The sequence below is a fragment of the Nomascus leucogenys genome, unplaced genomic scaffold (genome assembly GCF_006542625.1).
Source record: "Nomascus leucogenys isolate Asia unplaced genomic scaffold, Asia_NLE_v1 Super-Scaffold_3019, whole genome shotgun sequence".
Classification (NCBI taxonomy): Eukaryota; Metazoa; Chordata; class Mammalia; order Primates; family Hylobatidae; genus Nomascus; species Nomascus leucogenys.
Window position 1 is genome coordinate 49601 of NW_022095789.1, and position 20611 is coordinate 70211.

At 48.7% G+C, this 20611-nt stretch overlaps 1 protein-coding gene across 1 annotated transcript; it reads right to left on the bottom strand.

The window, feature by feature from the left end:
* Window positions 1-2120: 2120 nt before the first annotated feature.
* TMED9 (transmembrane p24 trafficking protein 9) lies at window positions 2121-6119 on the bottom strand. Its single transcript, XM_030808429.1, has 5 exons — window positions 5875-6119; window positions 5598-5698; window positions 4467-4592; window positions 3961-4107; window positions 2121-2977 (listed from the first exon to the last, which is right to left on the bottom strand). Exons 1-5 carry the CDS (start codon window positions 6056-6058, stop codon window positions 2828-2830), a joined length of 708 nt encoding a protein of 235 aa, XP_030664289.1. The 5' UTR covers window positions 6059-6119; the 3' UTR covers window positions 2121-2827.
* Between the last annotated feature and the right edge of the window lie 14492 nt (window positions 6120-20611).

The following is a 20611-nucleotide window of genomic DNA, read 5'->3' on the forward strand; positions in this document are numbered from 1 at the left end:
CCTGTCTCAGCCTCCCGAGTAGCTGGGATTACAGGCGCCTGCCACCACGCCTGGCTAATTTTTGTATTTTTAGTAGAGACGGAGTTTTACCATGTTGGTGGCTGGTCTCGAACTCCTGACCTCAGGTGATCTGCCTGCCTCTACCTCCCAAAGTGCTGGGATTACAGGCATGAGCCACCATGCCCAGCCTGTGGTCTTTTTTCAAAAACACACAACTCTAGTCTAATCATGAGCAAAACATCAGACAAATCCTAGCTGAGAAATTGTACAAAACACCTGACCTGTACTCCTCAAAACAGTCAAGTAATCATCAAAAACAAGGAAGGTCTAAGAAACTGTCACAGCCAAAAGGAGCCTAAGGGGACACAGTGACTAAATGTGATGTGGAATCCTGGAACAGAGAAAGGACAGTAGGTAAAAACTAAGGAAGTCTGGATAAAGTAATGCATGATGTTAATAACAGGGAAAATCTTCACAATTTTTCTGCAATTTTAAAGCTGTTCTTTAAAAATACTTTTTTTTTTGACATGGAGTCTCGCTCTGTTGCCCAGGCTGGAGTGCAGTGGCGCGATCTCAGCTCACTGCAAGCTCCACCTCCCGGGTTCACGCCATTCTCCTGCCTCAGCCTCCCGAGTAGCTGGGACTAGGTGCCTGCCACCACGCCCGGCTAATTTTTTGTATTTTTTTTTAGTAGAGACGGGGTTTCACCGTGTTAGCCAGGTTGGTCTCGATCTCCTGACCTCGTGATCTGCTCGCCTCGGCCTCCCAAAGTGCTGGGGTTACAGGCGTGAGCCACCGCTCCCGGCTTTTTTTTTTTTTTTTTTTTTTTTGAGACAAGAGTCTCACTGTAGCCCAGGTTGGAGTGTAGTGGTGCGATGTTGGCTCACTGCAACCTCTGTCTCCTGGGTTCAAGCGATTCTGCTGCCTCAGCCTCCCAAGTAGCTGGGATTTCAGGCACACGCCACCACACCTGGTTAATTTTTTGTATTTTTAGTAGAGATGAGGTTTCACCATGTTGGCCAGGCTGGTCTCAAACTCCTGGCCTCAAGCCATCCACCTACCTCAGCCTCCCAAAGTGCTGGGATTACAGATATGAACCACCATGGCCGGCCAAAAAACTTTTTTTTTTCATGTGGAAGAATTAGTTGGCAGCATGAGCCCAGATTGCATCATCCCATTAGGGGAAGCAGCCCCCAAACTTGTCTCCTTCTTCCCGTTCTTTCTCACACACTGCTGTAACCTCCCTCACATTTCTCGTCAGAAGGTTCTTCTCAAAACTGCCTGCCCATTTGCCTCCCCCAACCCCCAACAGCAGCCTCACATCCCTGATCAGTAACACTGTGATTCTGAGGTGCCAATAGGGCTCTCAGTGGCTTTACCAGCCCCTGGGTGATTACTGCAAAGGGCCCAGCGGCCAGAGGGAGGGGGCAGGCATTTACCCCACCACCTGCTCAGTATTAAGCCAGCCAAGCTGCTGCCTTCAGCTTGTGCCTGTGGGTGCCTGCAGCCCCTCTTGAAAGGTGGGCATGTCCAAATCGCTTACCTGGGGCTCGAGGCTTCTCTAACTCTAATCCAACCTTCCTTTCCAGCTTCTTCACAACACCCTCTGCAGCTGAAACTAAATACCCATCCACCTCCATTCCAGCTGTTTGCCTCCACTTCTGCAACCACCCCTGTCCTGCCATCTCCTTCCGGCAGAATCCTTCCTCTCCTTCATGATCCTGGTTGAAATCACTTGCTGTTGGTTTAGCCCATCAACATCCTTGTCCCTGCCAGCCCAGGGTGGCTGTCCTGTAGCACTCCTCTGCTCAATGCACCTCCTTACCAGGCACTTCCTGGCAGCATCCATGACAATCCTGCTTACTGACTCTAGAAACAGAGGGAACTTCACCAGAGAGCTGGCACGGAGGAAAGGGTATAGATTTGAGCCCCAGCCCAATTTACTTGTTGTGTAATCTTGGACAAACCCACTATTCCCTGCCACAGGAAGGCCTGGAGAAGGAAAGAATGAAGCTGACTGGTGGGAATTCACTTTGGAATGTGAAGTGCTTTGCTCTTTGGAAGAACTGACATTCTCTGAAGCACCTTGCAGTTATGCCCACTGATGATTGAGTAACTTGCACTGGACAAGAAGTCATTTTTTTTTTATTGGGAAACTCATGTAACAAACCTAAATTTATTGAAAATGAAATCAGTAACTAAGACTCTGCAGGCCCCACCCCAACCAGCACCAAGGCCTCTACTTGGCCTGGTCCCAGTTCTTTAAGCCCCAGAATGGACAACCATGTGAAGCAGCTCAGGTCAACTGCAGGGCCACATTCCCATACTGCAAACCCCTCCACCCACCCTCAACTCACACACACCCTGGATCAGCAGGTCTAGGCTGAAAGAGAGAACAGTGAGGTTCCCAGGGTGGCAGGTGGGTATGACAGGCACCATACCCCAACCTGCTTAAAACCCTAAGTTAGCAAAGGAAGACAGAAGACTGGCTTGCCTGCCCATTCCCCTCCCCCAACCCCCAACAGCAGCCTCACATCCCTGATCAGTAACACTGTGATTCTGAGGTGCCAAGAGGAGGGGCTTTACCAGCCCCTGGGTGATTACTGCCAAAGGGCCCAGAGGCCAGAGAGACAGGGCAGGAATTTGCCCCACCACCTGCTCAGTACTAGCCAAGCTGCTGCCTTCAGCTTGTGCCTGTGGGTGCCTCCAGCCCCTCTCCCTTCCAGAACAGGTATGGCTGGAAACCAGTCCTCCTGACAGAAGAAGTCAGTTCCAGGAGGTCCTTTCTCCTCCAGCCTGGGAGGATGGGTTGTGACACCTGGGACAGCTACACAAGCTTCTTGGCTTCAAAGAAGCTCTTGAGGTGCCGCATCTGCCAGACACCGATGGCCACGAGGATGAGGGTCTGCAGAATGGACCACCACAGCACCCGCTGGTTGGTGCTCTCACTGGTCTGCCGGAAGCGCTCCTCTCGCCACTGTAGGGGAATATAAGGTGAGCCTGAGTTGGCTGGGGCTGCTATAACTGCTGGATTCCCAGACCAAGAGGATGCCCAAGGTCAGCCAGCTTTGCCCAGGTTCCAGCCAAGTGCCTGCAAAGTGTCACTCTACCTGGGGACTATCTTTACCCTCAGGCAACCTACTCGTTCTCCCAAGTCTGTTTCTTCATCTGTCAGGCATAGCCCTCACCTAGTCCTGCCCTGGTGCCTGGGAGAGAGGTAAGGTAGTTGCGGTATCACCCCACGAGGCAGAGCTGCCCTGGAGCACACAGGAGTGGACCTGCCCTAAGCCCTCTGCCTATGTCTCCCAGACTGCTCCTTGAAGATGGTGGGCACAGGCTGTAAACTGGCAGGCTGGGGGCTGGATCTGGCCTTTATGTATGTTTTGTTGGGCTCACACAGTGCACAGTCTTCTGTCAACATTTAAAACACTGGTAATTTGTGCAGCAGTAATAGAAAAAAAATAAAAAATAAATTAAAATGTTCACATAAAAATCCTATTTCTCTTGAAAAAAATGGAATATCTGTAAACCCAGGGCTGGTATTTCTGCAAGGAGGCCTCCAGGTGACACTGAACAGTGGCTGTGCTTGTTTAGATGGGTCACTGCCCTACTAGTCCTTAAGGTCACAGATTCATTCATGGTACTCTCTGGTTCCTGGTCACCGGTAAGTTTGAGACCCCGGTCCTGGGAGCATGTGGACTCACTGAAACAGCACCCAAGGTGTTGGTATCAAATCCTACTGTGCCATTCTGTGTGTAGCTGTGATTTAGGGCAATGACAGCCTCTTATGAGTCTGTATCCTCAACTACAAGGTGCAGTTAGTAATACCCGCCCCACGACCTACAGTGCAGTGCAGGTAAGTCCCTTGGGGGTCTCAGAATGAATTTAATGTGAAATTCCTGGCTGAGCCAGTGGGCAGCTTCTAGGGAGAAGCCCACTGCTCCTGGCCCAGTCACTCACCCGCTGGTAGTTCTGCTCTTTCTGGATCTGCTCCACTTGTTCCACCAGCTGTCGCACTCGTAGCTGCAACTCACTCAACTTGTCTTTAGCAGCAATTTCTGCATAGTCGTTGGCATGTTCACCTACCTGGATGTCCAGGTGAACTCTCTGCAGACAAAGGAGAGAAGGGAAATCTGGTAGCCCTGCTCCATCTTCCTGCCAGAGACTGACAGCTCATCCCCGACTTTCCTTCATCTGTTCATTTAGCCAACAGACTGGGCCCTCTTCAGTGTCTTAGCCCCATGGGGCTCTGGGCACACAAGCAAGTATTAAGCCTGGGCTGGTGCTCTGAGTGAAGCGTATACAAAGAGCTCAGTCACTGTGTGCTGGATATCCACTGGAAACCCAGTGTTCTTAGGAGACACAAAATCTGACATAATCCTCTCACACCCACAGCACCACGGGTCCCCCAGTCCTCACCAAAGGATGAAGGCTGAAACCTGCAAGTCTCACATGGGCCCACTTACCAGCATGCCTCCAGCAAAGAGGGAGAACTTGGTGGAATTGGAGTGAAGACAGATCTGGTGCTCGCCAGGGGTATGGGAGGTGAAAGTGAACCTGCCCTCGGAGCCATACTGCCGGGCCAGGATGACCTGGAGGAAGGTAACAAGCTTCAGTCAGTATCATGGTAGGGATGGGAATGGAGGAAAACAGTGCTTAAGGCGCTAAGTACTGCAAAAGTTGACAGGCACAGCCTTTCACACCTCACCACACTGAAAGATTCAAAGCTGCTCAGCAGCTGTTGCCATATGCTTGTGTGAGAACTCTCTGCGGCAGGTGTTTAGAGTCTGAGAGTCTGACACCAGGGTGGCAAGTGACTGACTGCTCTTGGGAAGGGCTTTCCTTTATAGCTCATGCCCTTTCAACTTTTTTGGTGTGAGTTGTTTTTTGGGGGGTTCTTTTTTGTTTTTGTTTTTGAGACAGCGTCTCACTCTGTCGTCCCGGCTGGAGTGCTGTGCCACTATCTCAGCTCACTGCAGCCTCAGCCTCCCGGGTTCAAGCGATTATCGTGCCTTAACCTCCCAAGTATCTGGGATTAGAGGTGTGTGCCACCACATCCGGCTAATTTTTTTTGTATTTTTACAAATACAAAAAACCTCCATCTGGGGTTTGCCAGACGGAGGTTGCCCAGGCCGGTCCTGAACTCCTGGCCTCAAGTGATCCACCCGCCTCGGCATCCCAAAGTGCTGGGATTACAGGCAAGAGCCACCACACCCCGCCATGAGTTTGTTTTTTAATGAAAAGTGACAGAAGGTGAGAGCTGAAGGGTTTTGCCGTTCGTTTTAATATCCTTACTTGTGAAGATTAAAAGCTGCTCATTTTGTGGGGAAAGTATCATGTTCTGTGAAATCTTAAAGTCTGGACGACTTTAAGAGTTGACAAAACTCTTTGATTTTTATCACCACAATTAATCCGCCTATTTCACAGACCGGGAAACTGGTTCCGGGAAGGTAACTAACTTGGCAGGGTCACGCAAGTCACTAGGATATTCCCACAACATCAACTGTCTCTCCCACTTTAGCAGATGCAGGAACTAGAAGAGGAAGTACCAGAGCCCGCCTGAGAGGCTGGCGGAGAGGAAGGGGGGGTTGGCTCACCTTGTCCTCTGGGTCCTTCACCTCCACAAACATGCCAAGCCCCGGGGTGGCCGGCTGATACTCCTCCCGCTGCTTGTCATACAGCTGCGTCCGGTAGTTTCCTTGAGGGAAGCAGGGCGAGCCCAGGTCAGAGGATCGCGAGGTGGCATGGGTTCCGCGACCGCCTGGGCACGGCGAGGCCGTCTCCTCCCGGCTCTAGAGAGCTGACTGTCTCGCTTCCCCCGCCCCAAGACCACGGTCACGTTCCAAACTCGCCCCTTCCTCCCCGCCCCCGCACCTATGACCATGGTCTCGTCTGGGATCTCCTCAATAAAGCACTTCTTCTCCGTCTCTCCGATGTGAAAGTAGAGCGCGCTTCCGCGCGTCGCCAGCCACAGCAGCAGCAGGAGGGCCCGCATCACTCTATCCAGCCCGGTTCCGGGCCGGGGCCGGACGACCAGCACACCCAGCTCCACAGCCATCTTGCTCCACCTGCCTGCGCAGCCGCAGCCGGCCGCGCCACGTCGCCCTGCCGCCGCCGCGGTGCCTGCCGGGACCGCGAGTTCCGCCGGGTGGACCACAAATCCCGAGATGTCCCGCGGCCCTGGCGCGGCAGTACCTGATTGGGGCGCGGCTTTTACCTGAGAGAGAGCGGGTGCCCTAGAATAAAAACTTATTTCCGTTGACTCTCTTCATGGCCTGGCAACTGACGATGGTTACCAGCTTTTTATAGATGAAACTGAGGTCGTTTGTTTGAGGTCGCGGAGCGAATTGCGAACAGACACAGGATTCGAACCTAGGATCCCTTACTTTCCTTGGCACAGCATCTACCACTCTTGATTTGCTTCTACCTTTAAAAATGAATTTAAAGAGAACGACCAAATAATGCACAAATGTATTATCAAAAAAGATTAAAAGAAAAAAAAGGCAAGGTCTCCCATTACCACTTCTTTGTCCTCATACCCTGTCCACTCCTAAATCGGATGTTATCCTCTCAAGCATTTCTCCGACCACACACACACACACACACACACACACACACAGCCTCTGCTGCCAGATCCCGACTGCAATGGCTCGTTACTATCAATTCTACAGAAATAGAATGGAGAAAAGTATGTCTATATCATCTTCTCAGAAGCAGAAGTCCTAAACTATCAGGTATGTTTTAAAGAACAAAATTATTACAAATAAAATTAAATCCTTCTTCCCTCCATCCCTTTCCAGATGCAGCTGCTTTAATAATAACTTTGATTTATATCTATTCCACTAATAAGGAATTTTAAAAATAGGCTGGGGGTGGTGGCTCACACATGTAATCCCAGCACTTTGGAAGGCTGAAGCAGGAGAGCTGCTTGAGCTCAGGAGTTCAAGACCAGACTGGGCAACATGGTGAAACCCTGTCTCTACAAAAAAATACAAAAATTAGCCAGGTGTTGTGGCTCGCACCTGTAGTCCCAACTACTTAGCCAGGCGTGGTGGCACATTCCTGTAGTCCCAGCTACTTAGGAGGCTGAAGTGGGAGGATTGCTTGAGCCCAGGAGGTCAAGGCTGCAGTGAGCTGTGATTGTGCCACTGTACTCTAGCCTGGGTGACAGTGAGACCTGTCTCAATAAATAAATAAATAAATAAATAAATAAATAAATAAATAAATAAAAATTGAAAGAAATTATGGACCAGGTGCAGTGGCTCACACCTGTAATCCCAACACTTTGGGAGGCCAAGGTAGGTGGATCACCTGAGGTCAGGAGTTCGAGACCAGCCTGGCCAACATGGTAAAGCCCCGTTTCTACTAAAAATACAAAAATTAGCCAGGCATGATAGCACACACCTGTAATCCCAGCTACTCGGGAGCCTGAGGCAGGAGAATCACTTGAACCCGGGAGGCAGAGGTTGCAGTGAGCTGAGATCGTGCCACTGCACTCCAGCCTTGGCGACAGAGTGACACTCTGTCTCAAAAAAAATAATAAATTATGGCACACTTCTATAATTAAATATTATATAGCCATGAAAAAAGAATGGCTATCTGGTTATCGGTAAGAAATTGGTAACTATGCTTGCTTATATAAAAGAGGAACAGGGGTTTGGGGAGCTATGGTGGGAGAGGAAGCTGCTTTATAAATGTTTTACTGAAGCATAAAACAAAGACAGTAAAGTGCATAAGCTAAATGTTTACCTCTCAGTGAATTTTCATAAATTGAACACAATTTGTGAAAATACCAACACCAGATGCCATAAATTTATATAGTTGCTGTCTCTGCATCTATTTTTGGGTCTGGCATAAGTTGTCTGAAACCCAGCCATACCCTTTCACCTTTGGCCTAGTTAAAACTTCCCGTCCCCATGTAGTTGCCTGTGATATAATTCACTCATTCCTCATCCCACTGACTCAAAACCCAACACACCCCATAGCTGCTGACCATGATAAAACCTAATGGTCATCACTAGGGTAGTGTAAGTGTTTCCTCGTTCATGCATGCTTTCTTTAAAATGCTCAGCATCACTAATGATCAGGGAAATGCAAATCAAAACCACAATGCGATACCACCTCACTCCTGCAAGGATGGCCACCATCAAAAAATCAAAAAATAATAGATGTTGGTGTGGATGGAGTGAACAGGGAACACTTCTACACTGCTGGTGGGAATGTAAACTAGTACAGCCACTATGGAAGACAGTGTGGAGATTCCTTAAAGAACTAAAAGTAGAACTACCATTTGATCCAGAAATCCCACTACTGGGTATCTACCTAGAGGAAAAGAGGTCATTCTATGAAAAAGATACTTGCACACGCATGTTTATAGCAGCACAATTCACAGTTGCAAAAATGTGGAACCAACCCAAATGTCCATCAATAAAGAAACTGGTGGCCGGGCGCGGTGGCTCACGCTTGTAATCCCAGCACTTTGGGAGGCCGAGGCGGGCGGATCACGAGGTCAGGAGATCGAGACCACGGTGAAACCCCGTCTCTACTAAAAATACAAAAAATTAGCCGGGCGTGGTGGCGGGCGCCTGTAGTCCCAGCTACTCGGAGAGGCTGAGGCAGGAGAATGGCGTGAACCCGGGAGGCGGAGCTTGCAGTGAGCCGAGATCGCGCCACCGCACTCCAGCCTGGGTGACAGAGCAAGACTCCGTCTCAAAAAAAATAAAATAAAATAAAATAAAAATAAAATAAAATAAAAAATAAAGAAACTGGTATATATATGTATACATATATATATTATGGAATACTACTCAGCCATAAAAAGGAATGAATTAATGGCATTTGCAGCATCCTGGATGGAACTGGAGACTATTATTCTAAGTGAAGTAACTCAGGAAGGGAAAACCAAACGTCGTATGTTCTCACTCATAACTGGGAGCTAAGCTATGAGGCTGTAAAGGCATAAGAATGACACAATAGACTCTGGGGACTCAGGGGAAAGGGTGCGAAGGGCTGAGGGATAAGAGTCTACACATTGGGTTCAATGCATACTGCTTGGGTGATGGGTGCACCAAAACCAAAATCTCACAGATCACCACTAAAGAACTCACTCATGTAACCAAATACCACCTGTTCCCCGAAATCCTACGGAAATTAAAAAAAAAACAAACTTTTTTTAAATAGCCAATTCATACTGCCTGCAGGAAAGCCTAAAGAATAATGCCTACTTACTTAAAAAAGGCAGTCCCACAAGTCCTCTCTCACACACCCCCACCCCACCCACTGGTTGTGTTCCCCACTGTCTCTGGACTTCCCAGAGGACTACATGGCACCCCTGTTCTCTCTGGGGTCTGTGAGTAATCAGCTGCCCCTGCTATTTCATGTGTTTCATTGAGCCGTCCCCGCTGTGTCTCACCTGACTGACACACCCTAATAACCCAACTCTCCTGACAAACTTGCTAGGAATAAGCTGGACACAGTTCAGACGAGCCACAAGGGTGTGTGCCAGTACAGACAAGTTTCCTGTCAGAGGGACACTAGCTGCAGGCTGGACACTTGAGCTTCCATCTGCCAGGATAAAAAAAGAATCCTGTGAGGCCAGGTGCAGTGATTGGTGCCTGTAATCCCACCACTTTGGGAGGCCAAGGCAAGAGGATTGCTTGAGATCAGGAGTTTGAGACCAGCCTGGCCAACACAGTGAGACCCCATCTCTACAAAAAATAAACAAAATTAGCCGGGCATGGTGGAATGCACCTGTGGTCCCATCTACTTGGGAGGCTGAGGTGGGAGGAGAGCTTGAGCCCAGTAGGTTGAAGCTGCAGTGAATTGGGATCATGCCACTGGGCAACAGAGCAAGACCTTGCCAGAAAGAAAGGAAAGGAAAGGGGAGGGGAGGGGTTGTGGGAGGGGAGGGGAGGGGAGGGAAGGGGAAGGGGAAGGGGAAGGGGAAGGGGAAGGGGAAGGGAAAAGAAAATGCTGTGAAAGGTACACTGTAAACAGCTCCCCCAGATCCCCATCAGGGCAGCGCTAGAACTCATAGCCACTTTCCAGAGAGAGACCTTAAGGCCAAATTGGAAGAAAATATAACATCAGATCAGGAAAGATCTTTGTTTTTAAGTACATACTCTTTTTTTACTGCTTAAGGAAATTTTGTTTGTTTGTTTTGTTTTTGTTTTGCCATGGGCATCTTCTCTCTCTCTCTCTCTCTCTTCTGTGATAGGGTCTTGCTCTGTCACCCAGGCTGGAGTGTAGTGGTTCAATCATCACTCACTGCTGTCTCAACCTCCCAAGTTCAAGCAATCCTTCCACCTCAGCCTCCCAAGTAACTGGGACTACAGACACATACCACCACGCCCAGCTAATTTTCGTATTTTTTTTAGAGATAGAGTCTCGCTATGTTGCCCAGGCTGGTCTTGAACTCCTGGGCTCAAGCAATCCTCCTGCCTCAGCCTCCCAAAGTGCTGGGATTACAGGCATGAGCCACTGCACCTGGCCATCTTTCACATTTTCAATGAAAAAAAAAGTTAATTTTAAAAAATCAAAGTTGCCAGGCGCGGTGGCTCAAGCCTGTAATCCCAGCACTTTGGGAGGCCGAGGTGGGCGGATCACGAGGTCAAGAGATCGAGACCATCCTGGCTAACACGGTGAAACCCCGTCTCTACTAAAAAAATACAAAAAATTAGCCGGGCACGGTGGCGGGTGCCTGTAGTCCCAGCTACTCGGGAGGCTGAGGCAGGAGAATGGCGTGAACCCGGGAGGCGGAGCTTGCAGTGAGCCGAGATCGCGCCACTGCCCTCCAGCCTGGGGGAGAGAGCAAGACTCCGTCTCAAAAAAAAAAAAAAAAAAAAAAATCAGTTATCAGTGGCTACTGTAAAAAGTATAGACCCAGTCCTGGCTGGGCACGGTGACTCACGCCTGTAATCCCAGCACTTTGGGAGGCCAAGGCGGGCGGATCACGAGGTCAGGAGATCAAGACCATCCTAACACGGTGAAACCCCGTCTCTACTAAAAATACAAAAAAAAAAAAAATTAGCTGGGCGTGGTGGCAGGTGCCTGTAGTCCCAGCTACTTGGGAGGCTGAGGCAGGAGAATGGCATGAACCTGGGAGGTGGAGCTTGCAGTGAGCCGAGATTGTGCCACTGCACTCCAGCCTGGGCAACAGAGCGAGACTCTGTCTTAAAAAAAAAAAAATAGTATAGACCAGTCCTTGAATATCCCAAACCTCAGAGACAGACTTTGTTTATAGAATTACGTCAGAAAGACAGGTCCTAGCTTGAGTTTCTGGCCTTTGTATCTCAAGCATATCCCTGCAGAGAACTGGTATAATAATACATGCAAAGGCAGACTCCTGGCTATGCATGGACCTCTCTGTTGGTCCTTTCAGAAACCTCCCTCCTTTCCTTGGCCAGGATGATTTTCAGTGAAGAACTTCTGACCTCAAGGTGGCTGCCTCCCAGATTGGTCAGGAGACACTAACCCTTCCTGTACTCACCCTCAACTATGAAGAGCAGGAATCAAAAGGGTTTGTGGTTTCTGGGATACAGTACAATGTACGCATGAATGTAGGGTACAAGGCTAAACGTCCCGACTTGCCCTACTACAGAACAGGTTGATGTCTTAGCAATAGTAACATTTAACTGCGACTTTTTTAGCTCAGATATGAGATTGAACTTGTTATAAATGAGAAGAACTCTCCTCAAGCACTGTTACTGAACACTGAATGGCTTTCGAAATTAGCTTTTGCTGCAGACTTGATCATGTTTCCTTTTTTGACATAAGGTCTGGCTCTGTCGCCCAGGCTGGAGTGCAGTGGTGTGATCACAGCTCACTGCAGCCTCAACTTCAGGGGCTCAAGCAATCCTCCCACCTTAGCCTCCCAAGTAGCTGAAACTGCAGGGGTGCAACACCGTGCCCGGCTAATTTTTAAAAAATATTTTGTAGAGATAGGGTCTCACTGTGTGGCCCAGGCTTGTCTCAACTCCTGGACTCAAACGATCCTCCCACCGCAGTCTCCCGAAGTGTTAGGGTTACAGGCGTGAGCCACCACACCTGGCCATATTTCTTTATTGATTCAACCTAAAATGACAAGGCAAAACAGATCTTCTATTTGAAACTGTGTTGGGGGTCTCTGAGACCACTCTCAGGTTCACTGATTTACTAGAAGTATTCATAGAATTCAGAAAAGCTGTTATATTCATGGTTATGGCTTATTACAGCAAAAGGATACAGATGAAGATCAGGAAGAAGGGCAGAGATCAGGAGAGATTGCGTACAAGCTTCTGGTGGGCCTCTCCCACTGGAGTTACACAGACAGCACTAGTTCACTTAGTAATGATGTCTGACAACATGTATGAAGTTTTATCAGCCAGGGAAGCTCACTTGAGCCTTGGTGTCCAAGGATTTGACCCCATGGGCAATTTGGCTAATTCCCCAGAGGTCAAAACTGATACAGGCCAGGTGCAGTCACTCACGCCTGTAATCCTAGCACTTTGGGAGGCCAAGGCGGGCAGATCACTTGAGGCCAGGAGTTCGAGACCAGCCTGGCCAACATGGCGAAACCCCGTCTCTATTAAAAATATAAAAATTGGCTGGGCACGGTGGCTCACGCCTGTAACCCTAGTACTTTGGGAGGCCAAGGCAGGCGGATCACTAGGTCAGGAGATCGAAACCATCCTGGCTAACACAGTGAAACCCCGTCTCTACCAAAAACACACACAAAAAAATTAGCCAAGTGTGGTGGTGGGCGCCTGTAGTCCCAGCTACTCAGGAGGCTGAGGCAGGAGAATGGCGTGAACCCGGCAGGCGGAGGTTGCAATGAGCCGAGATTGCGCCACTGTGCTCCAGCCTGAGCATCAGAGCAAGACTCCATCTCAAAAAATAATAATAATAATAATAATAATAATAATTAAAAAATAAAAAAATTAGCCGGGCATGGTGGCGGCACCTGTAATCCCATCCACTCTGGAGGCTGAGGCAGGGGAATCACTTGAACCCCAGAGGCAGAGGTTGCAGTGAGCCGAGATCCTGCCACTGCACTCCAGCCCGGGCAACAGATTGAGACTCCGTCTCAAAAAACAAACAAACAAAACAAAACAAAAAAACTGATACAGCATGGCCTAGGGCCCCCACCATAAATCAGACCATTAGCATAAACTATCTGGCATGGCCCAAGACCTTGGGAATATAAATACACTCTTATCAGGCAGGATATTCCAAGGGCTTACACGTTGTCTCCCCGGAGTCAGTCAAAGGCCAGTTTCTTTGAAATAGGCAGAGTTTGAAAAACCTCAAGCTTGTTGAGTTAACCCTTTGCAGCACAGAAACTTATACTGCAGCAAAGTCATTTCTGTGACAACTATAACCATATTGTTTCAATCACAAGTAGTGTCAAGCTGCTTTATACCTTTCCCCTGGTATTAGAAGTTAATGATGTGAGATCTCTATTCCCACACATATTTTTAGGGGATATATGTTTCAAGTTCAAATCACAGAGTCAGCTGCATTTTTGGGAACTTGATGCAAGTGCAAAAGAAATTTCCATAGTTCTAAATCCATTTAACGGTGCGATTGAAGAGCTTCCACCTAACCTTCAAATGGAAATGATTACTCTGCAATGTAATCACACGCTAAAAGGCAAACATCAAGAGAAAAAAAACTAATAGAATTCGAATATATATGCCTATAAATGCCTTCCAAGCAATGAATGTGTGTGTTGATGCTGGTATTTGGCAGTACTATGGGAAAAGATATTGTCAAAGATAACATAGTCATTTCACATCAGCATTAACTGACAAACATTTGCAGTCAATTTTGATGACAGAGAACAATAATTGATTAAGTAAAATGTGATTCTCTCCGCATATAAGAATTCCAGTCTTCTGGCCCAGTGCAGTGGCTCACACCTGTAATCCCAGCACTTTGGGAGGCCAAGGCAGGCGGATCATCTGAGGTTGGGAGTTCGAGACTAGCCTGACCAACATGGAGAAATCCTGTCTCTACTAAAAATACAAAATTAGCTGGACGTGGTGGCACGCGCCTGTAATCCCAGCTACTCGAGGCTAAGGCAGGAGAATCACTTGAACCCGGGAGGCAGAGGTTCTGGTGAGCCGAGATTGTGCCATTGCACTCCAGCCTGGGCAACAAGAGTGAAACTCCATCTCAAAAAATATATATATATAATGAATTCTTTTTCTGTCTTGCTATGTAAGTTCCCAGATGATATACTCAATTTTACCTCTTGGCCCACAATGTCTAAAATATTTCCTATCTGACTGTTTTCAGAAAAAGTTTGAGGACCCCTGGTCTATTCACAAACTAAAGTCTCCGTTTTACTTTGATTCCACCCACCTGCCCTCAAGGCAGAAGTTCCCCAGGAGAAGACCCATGAGGAGGAAGTAAATACCAGCTCCGTGTCTCCCTATACCGCATGCCTGGGGACCAGTCTTGGGCTCCTTTCCCTCTCTCCTGTGTGGTGGCTCAGGCCATGCAACCCACCAGCATTCACGCAGTCACAGCCTGCGGGCTGGACCAATCTACACAGCCCCCAAGAGGCAGCGCGCTCCATGAGGTGGACACCAGCCACAGTAGCTGAGCCCTCACCCAGAGCAGCCCTGGAAGGTCACACAACCAACTAATCGTAGAACCAGGCCAAAATCCCAGATCATGGATTCCAAGATGGGAATGGTGAGGGATGGGGACCAGGATCCACCTAGAGCAGTTTGAATTTGTTCTTCTAAGACTGAAGCATGCTCTGGGCTGTGTGGGGCTGGGTGCAGCAGTTTTCTGGACCCGCAGCAGTGGAAGCCCAACTGTATTACTTTAACCTGGGCTACTCCAGGGGCTGGATCCTGCTTTCCCCCAGGCCAAGAGGAACTGAAGCTGCCTCTCACCTTGCTCCTCCCCCACCTCTGCCCTCACCCCTTCCCCAGCCTGGCTTGTAAAGCCCTCAGTGTGGGTGGGAGAACACTACTTTGGTCCTTTGGGAGCCCAGTCGTGTGAACTCTGGGTGGGGGGTGTATGAACTATATTTTCTTGTCTCCTGTGTTCTTGATGCTCTGGCATCTAGGGCCCCGCTCACCAGCAGGGACTGCCCCTCCAGGATTTGCTAATCCTAGATAGCAAGATTCCACCCAAAGCACAAACCTCCAATCACCTCCTTTACTGAACTCTCACACACCACACCAGTATTCCCCTGCCCTAATCAAACCTGGGCCAGGGACCTAATAGCTCAGGCAGCCCTTACACGCCAGAGCCCCCTGAAATTATTCAAACTGGCCAATTGTAAGCCTGCTTGCCTTGCTTTGACTATTCCTTACCACAAAAGCCGCAATAAAGTCTTCTGCTCACATTTTCTCCTTGTTCCTTCTGCCTCCCTCCCAACCCCTGGTGCTTCCTAGCATGGCCCTGCCTGGCATGGCAGGGTGTGCCCTCTCCTCTTGGGAACTGTGAGTAACAAACTCTTTTTTTCTTTCTTTTTTTTTTTTTTTTTTGTTTTTTTTTTGTTTTTCAGATACAGGGTCTGGCTTTGTCACCTAGGCTGGAGTGCAGTGGTTTGATCGTAGCTCACTGCAGCCTTGACCTCCCAGGCTCAAGCCATCCTCCCATCTCAGCCTCCCAAGTAGCTGGAACTACAGCCATCATGCATGGCTAATTTTTAAAACTTTTTATTTAGGCCGAGCACAGTGGCTCACACCTGTAATCCCAGCACTTTGGGAGGCCGAGCCGGGCGGATCATGAGGTCAGGAGATCAAGACCATTCTGGCTAACACAGTGAAACCCCGTCTCTACGAAAATACAAAAAAAAAATTAGCCGGGCATGGTGGCGGGCGCCTGTAGCCCCAGCTGCTTGGGAGGCTGAGGCAGGAGAATGGCATGAACCCGGGAGGTGGAGCTTGCAGTGAGCCAAGATGGTGCCACTGCACTCCAGCTGGGCGACAGAGTGAGACTCCGTCTCAAAAAAAAAAAAATAGGTGGCGAGAAGGGACACAGATTGTGTTATGGGAGAGGAGAGGAGGAAAAAGGTGGGAAGGAAGGACTGGAAATGAGAAGTGAGTAGAGGACATGTGTGTCACCCTCTGTGTTTGCCATCTTCCCCCTCTTCCTCCACCTCAACCTCCCCCTCGAGTCCTTTCCCCTCCCTTTCCCCTGGGTTTTACTCATCATAGACAATGAATGAACTTTGAACTTGAAGAATGAGGCCTCCCACCTGCATGAAATCTGGGAGAGAAAGTCTCACTTTGAGGGCAGGAAGCGTTCTCAGGGGACTCGACAGAAAGGTGATAAACAGAAGGTCTGGGATCTGGATCCTGCGTCCAGGCTCATCTGTCAAACCTCAGAGACGAGCAAAGAGGATTTGTCCTTGGGGGAGCTGAGCCCAGAGAGGTGTGCTGGTGCCTCAACCAACCCTGCATTTCTTTATCCTTCCAGAAAGGATTTTTAGAAGACAGTGGTGACCTTTGAGGGGATGGTAAACATTTTCCTGTGGGAAAGTGTAACGGCATTTTGCCTGGAGTGGAGCTGAGATGTAGGTGGAATGTGGTGTTTGGCCACACTGCCCCTAGACCTTGTCTTAGTGCTGAGATCAATGGCTTCCTGACTCTCAGGGCCCAGGCGCAGCCCAGTTACTCCCTTGATCTGCTGCATCTATGGGGCCCCCGCAGTACAGAAGGGAGAGAGAACCAAACTTTCAATTAGGATTCAGTCAGGCTCACACCTGTGGGATCAACTGCCTGGAAGCCTAAGGAGGGATGGACTAGAGGGGCACCTGTAATCCCAGCTACTCGGGAGGCTGAGGCAGGAGAATCACTTGAACCCAGGAGGCAGAGGTTGCAGTGAGCAGAGATGGCACCACTGCACTCTAGCCTGGGTGACACAGTGAGACTCTGTCTCAAAAATAAATAAATAAATATATAAACAAATAAATAAAATTAAATTAAAACCTGGCAAATGTGACTCAACTTTTGGCATTCTTTTCTCTGCACCAGATACTTTTCTCCAGATAAAGGAAAGACACCATACAGAGAGTTAAGACTCACTGCCTCTGTCTTTAAAGAGCTGGCCATATCAGGGAGAGTATGTTCAATCAGAGCTCACAGAATTCAGGATGGCGGCCTTTCAGGAAATTCACCGAATCTACTGGGGGGACCAGTGTGAGCAGCGGAGCCCAGTGGGTGGGCGAGGCAGGTCCAGAGGTTGGCTCCAGGTCTGGCGTGACACTGCTCCTGATGCTCCTGGATTCAGCACCACCTCTCCCCTCCAGGGCCTGGGTGTTCTGGGACAGAGAGCACGGGGGAAAGAACTCTGATAGGAAGTCCCTTTGTAGAGAGGCTTATAGGGAATAGAAGGTGTTTTTCCACAGGCCAGAGAGGAAGATGAGTGGTTCAGAGGGGAGAGAAGTTGTGTGCTGGGGATGATGTGGAGGTCACCAGCAAACCAACAGAATCCACCCAGCACCAGAGCAGAAGAGCTGCACATGGAAGCTCTGGCTCTGTGTCCTGAACATTCTATCCCTGATGCATCCCCTCCCCCACTACCCCCAGTTCAAGATGACTAATGGGAATAATGGTGGGGGAATCACAAGAATATCCAGACATAGAGTATAAAGATTTTAGCTTTCCTGTAATTATGACTTACCATTCCTATTCTTTCTCTCCTCCCTCCTTCATCCTTGCTTGCTTCCTTCCTCCTCCTCTCTCTGTCTCTCATTCACTCTTTCTTCTTCCATCTTATCTTTTTCTTTCCTCCCTCTCTTCTGCCTTTTTCCTCCATATGCTCTCCTTTCTCTTTCCTTGGTCTGTCCTCCCTTTCTGTCACTAAACATCCACTGCCCACTCAAGCTGTTCCTGGATCTGTGTGAGGCTTGATGGAGCACAGAATTTGTGGCAGAATCTCTCCCAGCTATAAGCCCCTGCAGAACGTGCTTGTAAATGGACAATTATAACTGAACACAGTTAACACTGTGATAGAGGGATTTACAAGGCCCAGAGGAGCCCAGGAGATGAAACACTTGAGACAGTACTGCTGGATGTGGGTCTTGAGGGGTGTATAGGAAGTAGACAGGTGGATGAGAGGGCAGGAATGGAGGTTGGAGGCATCCTTCAGAAAGGGCACAGCATTTAGTAGAAGCCTACCAGAGTCCTGGGGGAGCCACAGGTGGGGTGAATGATGGAGCTCCCCAGTGTTGCCACAAATGGCATCCAGGTTCGGTGTCTTGGCAGCCAGTGCAGAATGAGATCACTCCCAAGTGAGAGGATCCCAGAGTAGTGAACCCACTGCTCTTATCTTACATTCGCAGCCACATTGTCTTAGTCTATTTGTGTTGCCATAAAGGAATGCCTGCGCCTGGGTAATTTATAAGGAAAAGAAGTCCATTTGGCTCATGGTTCTGCAGGCTGCACAAGAAGCGTGGCACCAGCAACTGTTTCTGGTGAGGGCCTCAGGAAGCTTCCACTCATTGTGGAAGGGGAAGGAAAGCAGGCATCACATGGCAAGAGGAAGGAAACAATAGAAAGAGGAGCTGTCAGACTCCTTTTTTAAAAATACTTATTTATTTATTTATTTATTTATTTATTTATTTTTGAGACAGAGTCTCACTCTGTCACCCATGCTGAAGTGCAATGGCACGATCTTGGCTCACTGCAACCTGCACTTCCCAGGTTCAAGCTATTCTCCTGACTTAGCCTCCTGAGTAGTTGGGACTACAGGCTCCCTCCACCATGCCCAGCTAATTTTTGTATTTCTTTAGTAGAGATAGGGCGTCACTATGTAAGCCAGGCTGGTCTTGAACTCCTGACCTCAAGTGATCCACCTGCCTTGGCCTCCCAAAGTGCTGGGATTACAGGCATGAGCCACCACAACTGGCCCAGGCTCTTTCAATAAGCAGTTCTCCTGCGAACTAAGAGTGAGAACTCCCTCACTCTCTCTAGAATGGCACCAAACCATTCATTAGGGATCCAATCCCACAATACAAATACAATACAAACACCTGCTGCCAGACCCCACCTACAACATTGGGGATCAAATTTCAACATGGGATTCGAAGGGGACAGATATCCAAACTATATCACGTGTCATCGCTCAGAAACAGGTTGTTCTATCAGCACAATACATTTGCTACTTGGAAAACCACATCACCCTTCCTAATGTCTGGGTTATGGGCTTTGCAATATGGCTGTGAAGCCACTGGTGCACTATCTCCCTACATGCATGCCACTGCAAGCCCTAAGAATTTTTCCTTTTTATCCCTTTAGGGTATTTCTATGGGCAGTCTGACCACTGGACCACTGCCATGACACAGTGCAATACACAGTGTGATCTGCGGGCCAGCCCTGGTCTCTCAAGTTTGTTACAGGTCTGCAACAAGGTAAATATAGAAATTTGAGCCAGGTTCAGTGGCTCACGCCTGCAGTACAGCACTTTGGGAGGTTGAGGCAGATTCCTTGAGCCCAGAAGCTTGAGAGCAGCCTGGGCAATACAGAAAAATCCCATCTCTACAGAAAAAAAAAAAAAAATAGCCAGGCATGTTGGCATGTGCCTGTAGTCCCAGCTACTGAGGAGGCTGGGGTAGGAGGATCTCCTGAGCCTGGGAGAGCGAATGTGCAGTATGCCATGATTGCTCCACTGCACTCCAGCATGGGCACCTTGTCTTAAGAAAGAAAAGGGGAGGGTAGGGGAGGGGAGATTGGGAGTAATTGTTTAGGATGTTTTTTTTTTTTTACTGAGACGGAGTCAAATTGGGAGTAATTGTTTAGGAATTTTTTTTTTTTTTTTTTTTTGAGATGGAGTCTTGCTCTGTCGCCCAGGCTGGAGTGCAGTAGCGCCATCTCGGCTCACTGCAAGCTCCGCCTCCCAGGTTTGCGCCATTCTCCTGCCTCAGCCTCCCAAGTAGCTGGGAATACAGGCACCCACCAGCTCGCCCGGCTAATTTTTTGTATTTTTAGTAGAGACGGGGTTTCACCGTGATGGTCTCAATCTCCTGACCTCGTGATTCACCTTCCTCGGCCTCCCAAAGTGCTAGGATTACAAGCGTGAGCCACCGCACCCAGCCTTGTTTAGGAAATTTTTATAGACATTTGACATTGGTATCACATCCAAGCACATGATCTGGTTTTTTTTTATTTAATTTAACTTAATTTAATTTTTTTTTTTTTTTTGAGACAGGGTCTCATTCTTTCTCCCGGCTGGAGTGCACTGGCATGAGCTCAGCTCACTGCACCCTCTGCCTCCCAGGTTCAAGCGGTTCTCCTGTCTCAGTCTCCCAAGTAGCTACCACGCCCGACTAATTTTTGTATTTTTTGGTAGAGACAGGGTTTCGCCATGTTGGCCAGGCTGGTTTTGAACTCTTGACCTCAAGTGATCGGCCCACCTTGGCCTCCCAAAGTGCTGGGATTACAGGTGTGAGCCATCTTACTGGCATTTTTTTTTAACTTAAGTTCCAGGATACATATGCAGGATTATGCAGGTTTGTTACATAGGTAAACATGTCCCATGGTGGTTTACTGCACCTATTAACCCTGGGTATTAAGCTCTGCATGCATTAGTTACCTTTCCTGAGGCTCTCGCTCCCCACTCCCCTACCCCAATCAGTTTTATTTTTTATTGGATTTTACAAAAATAC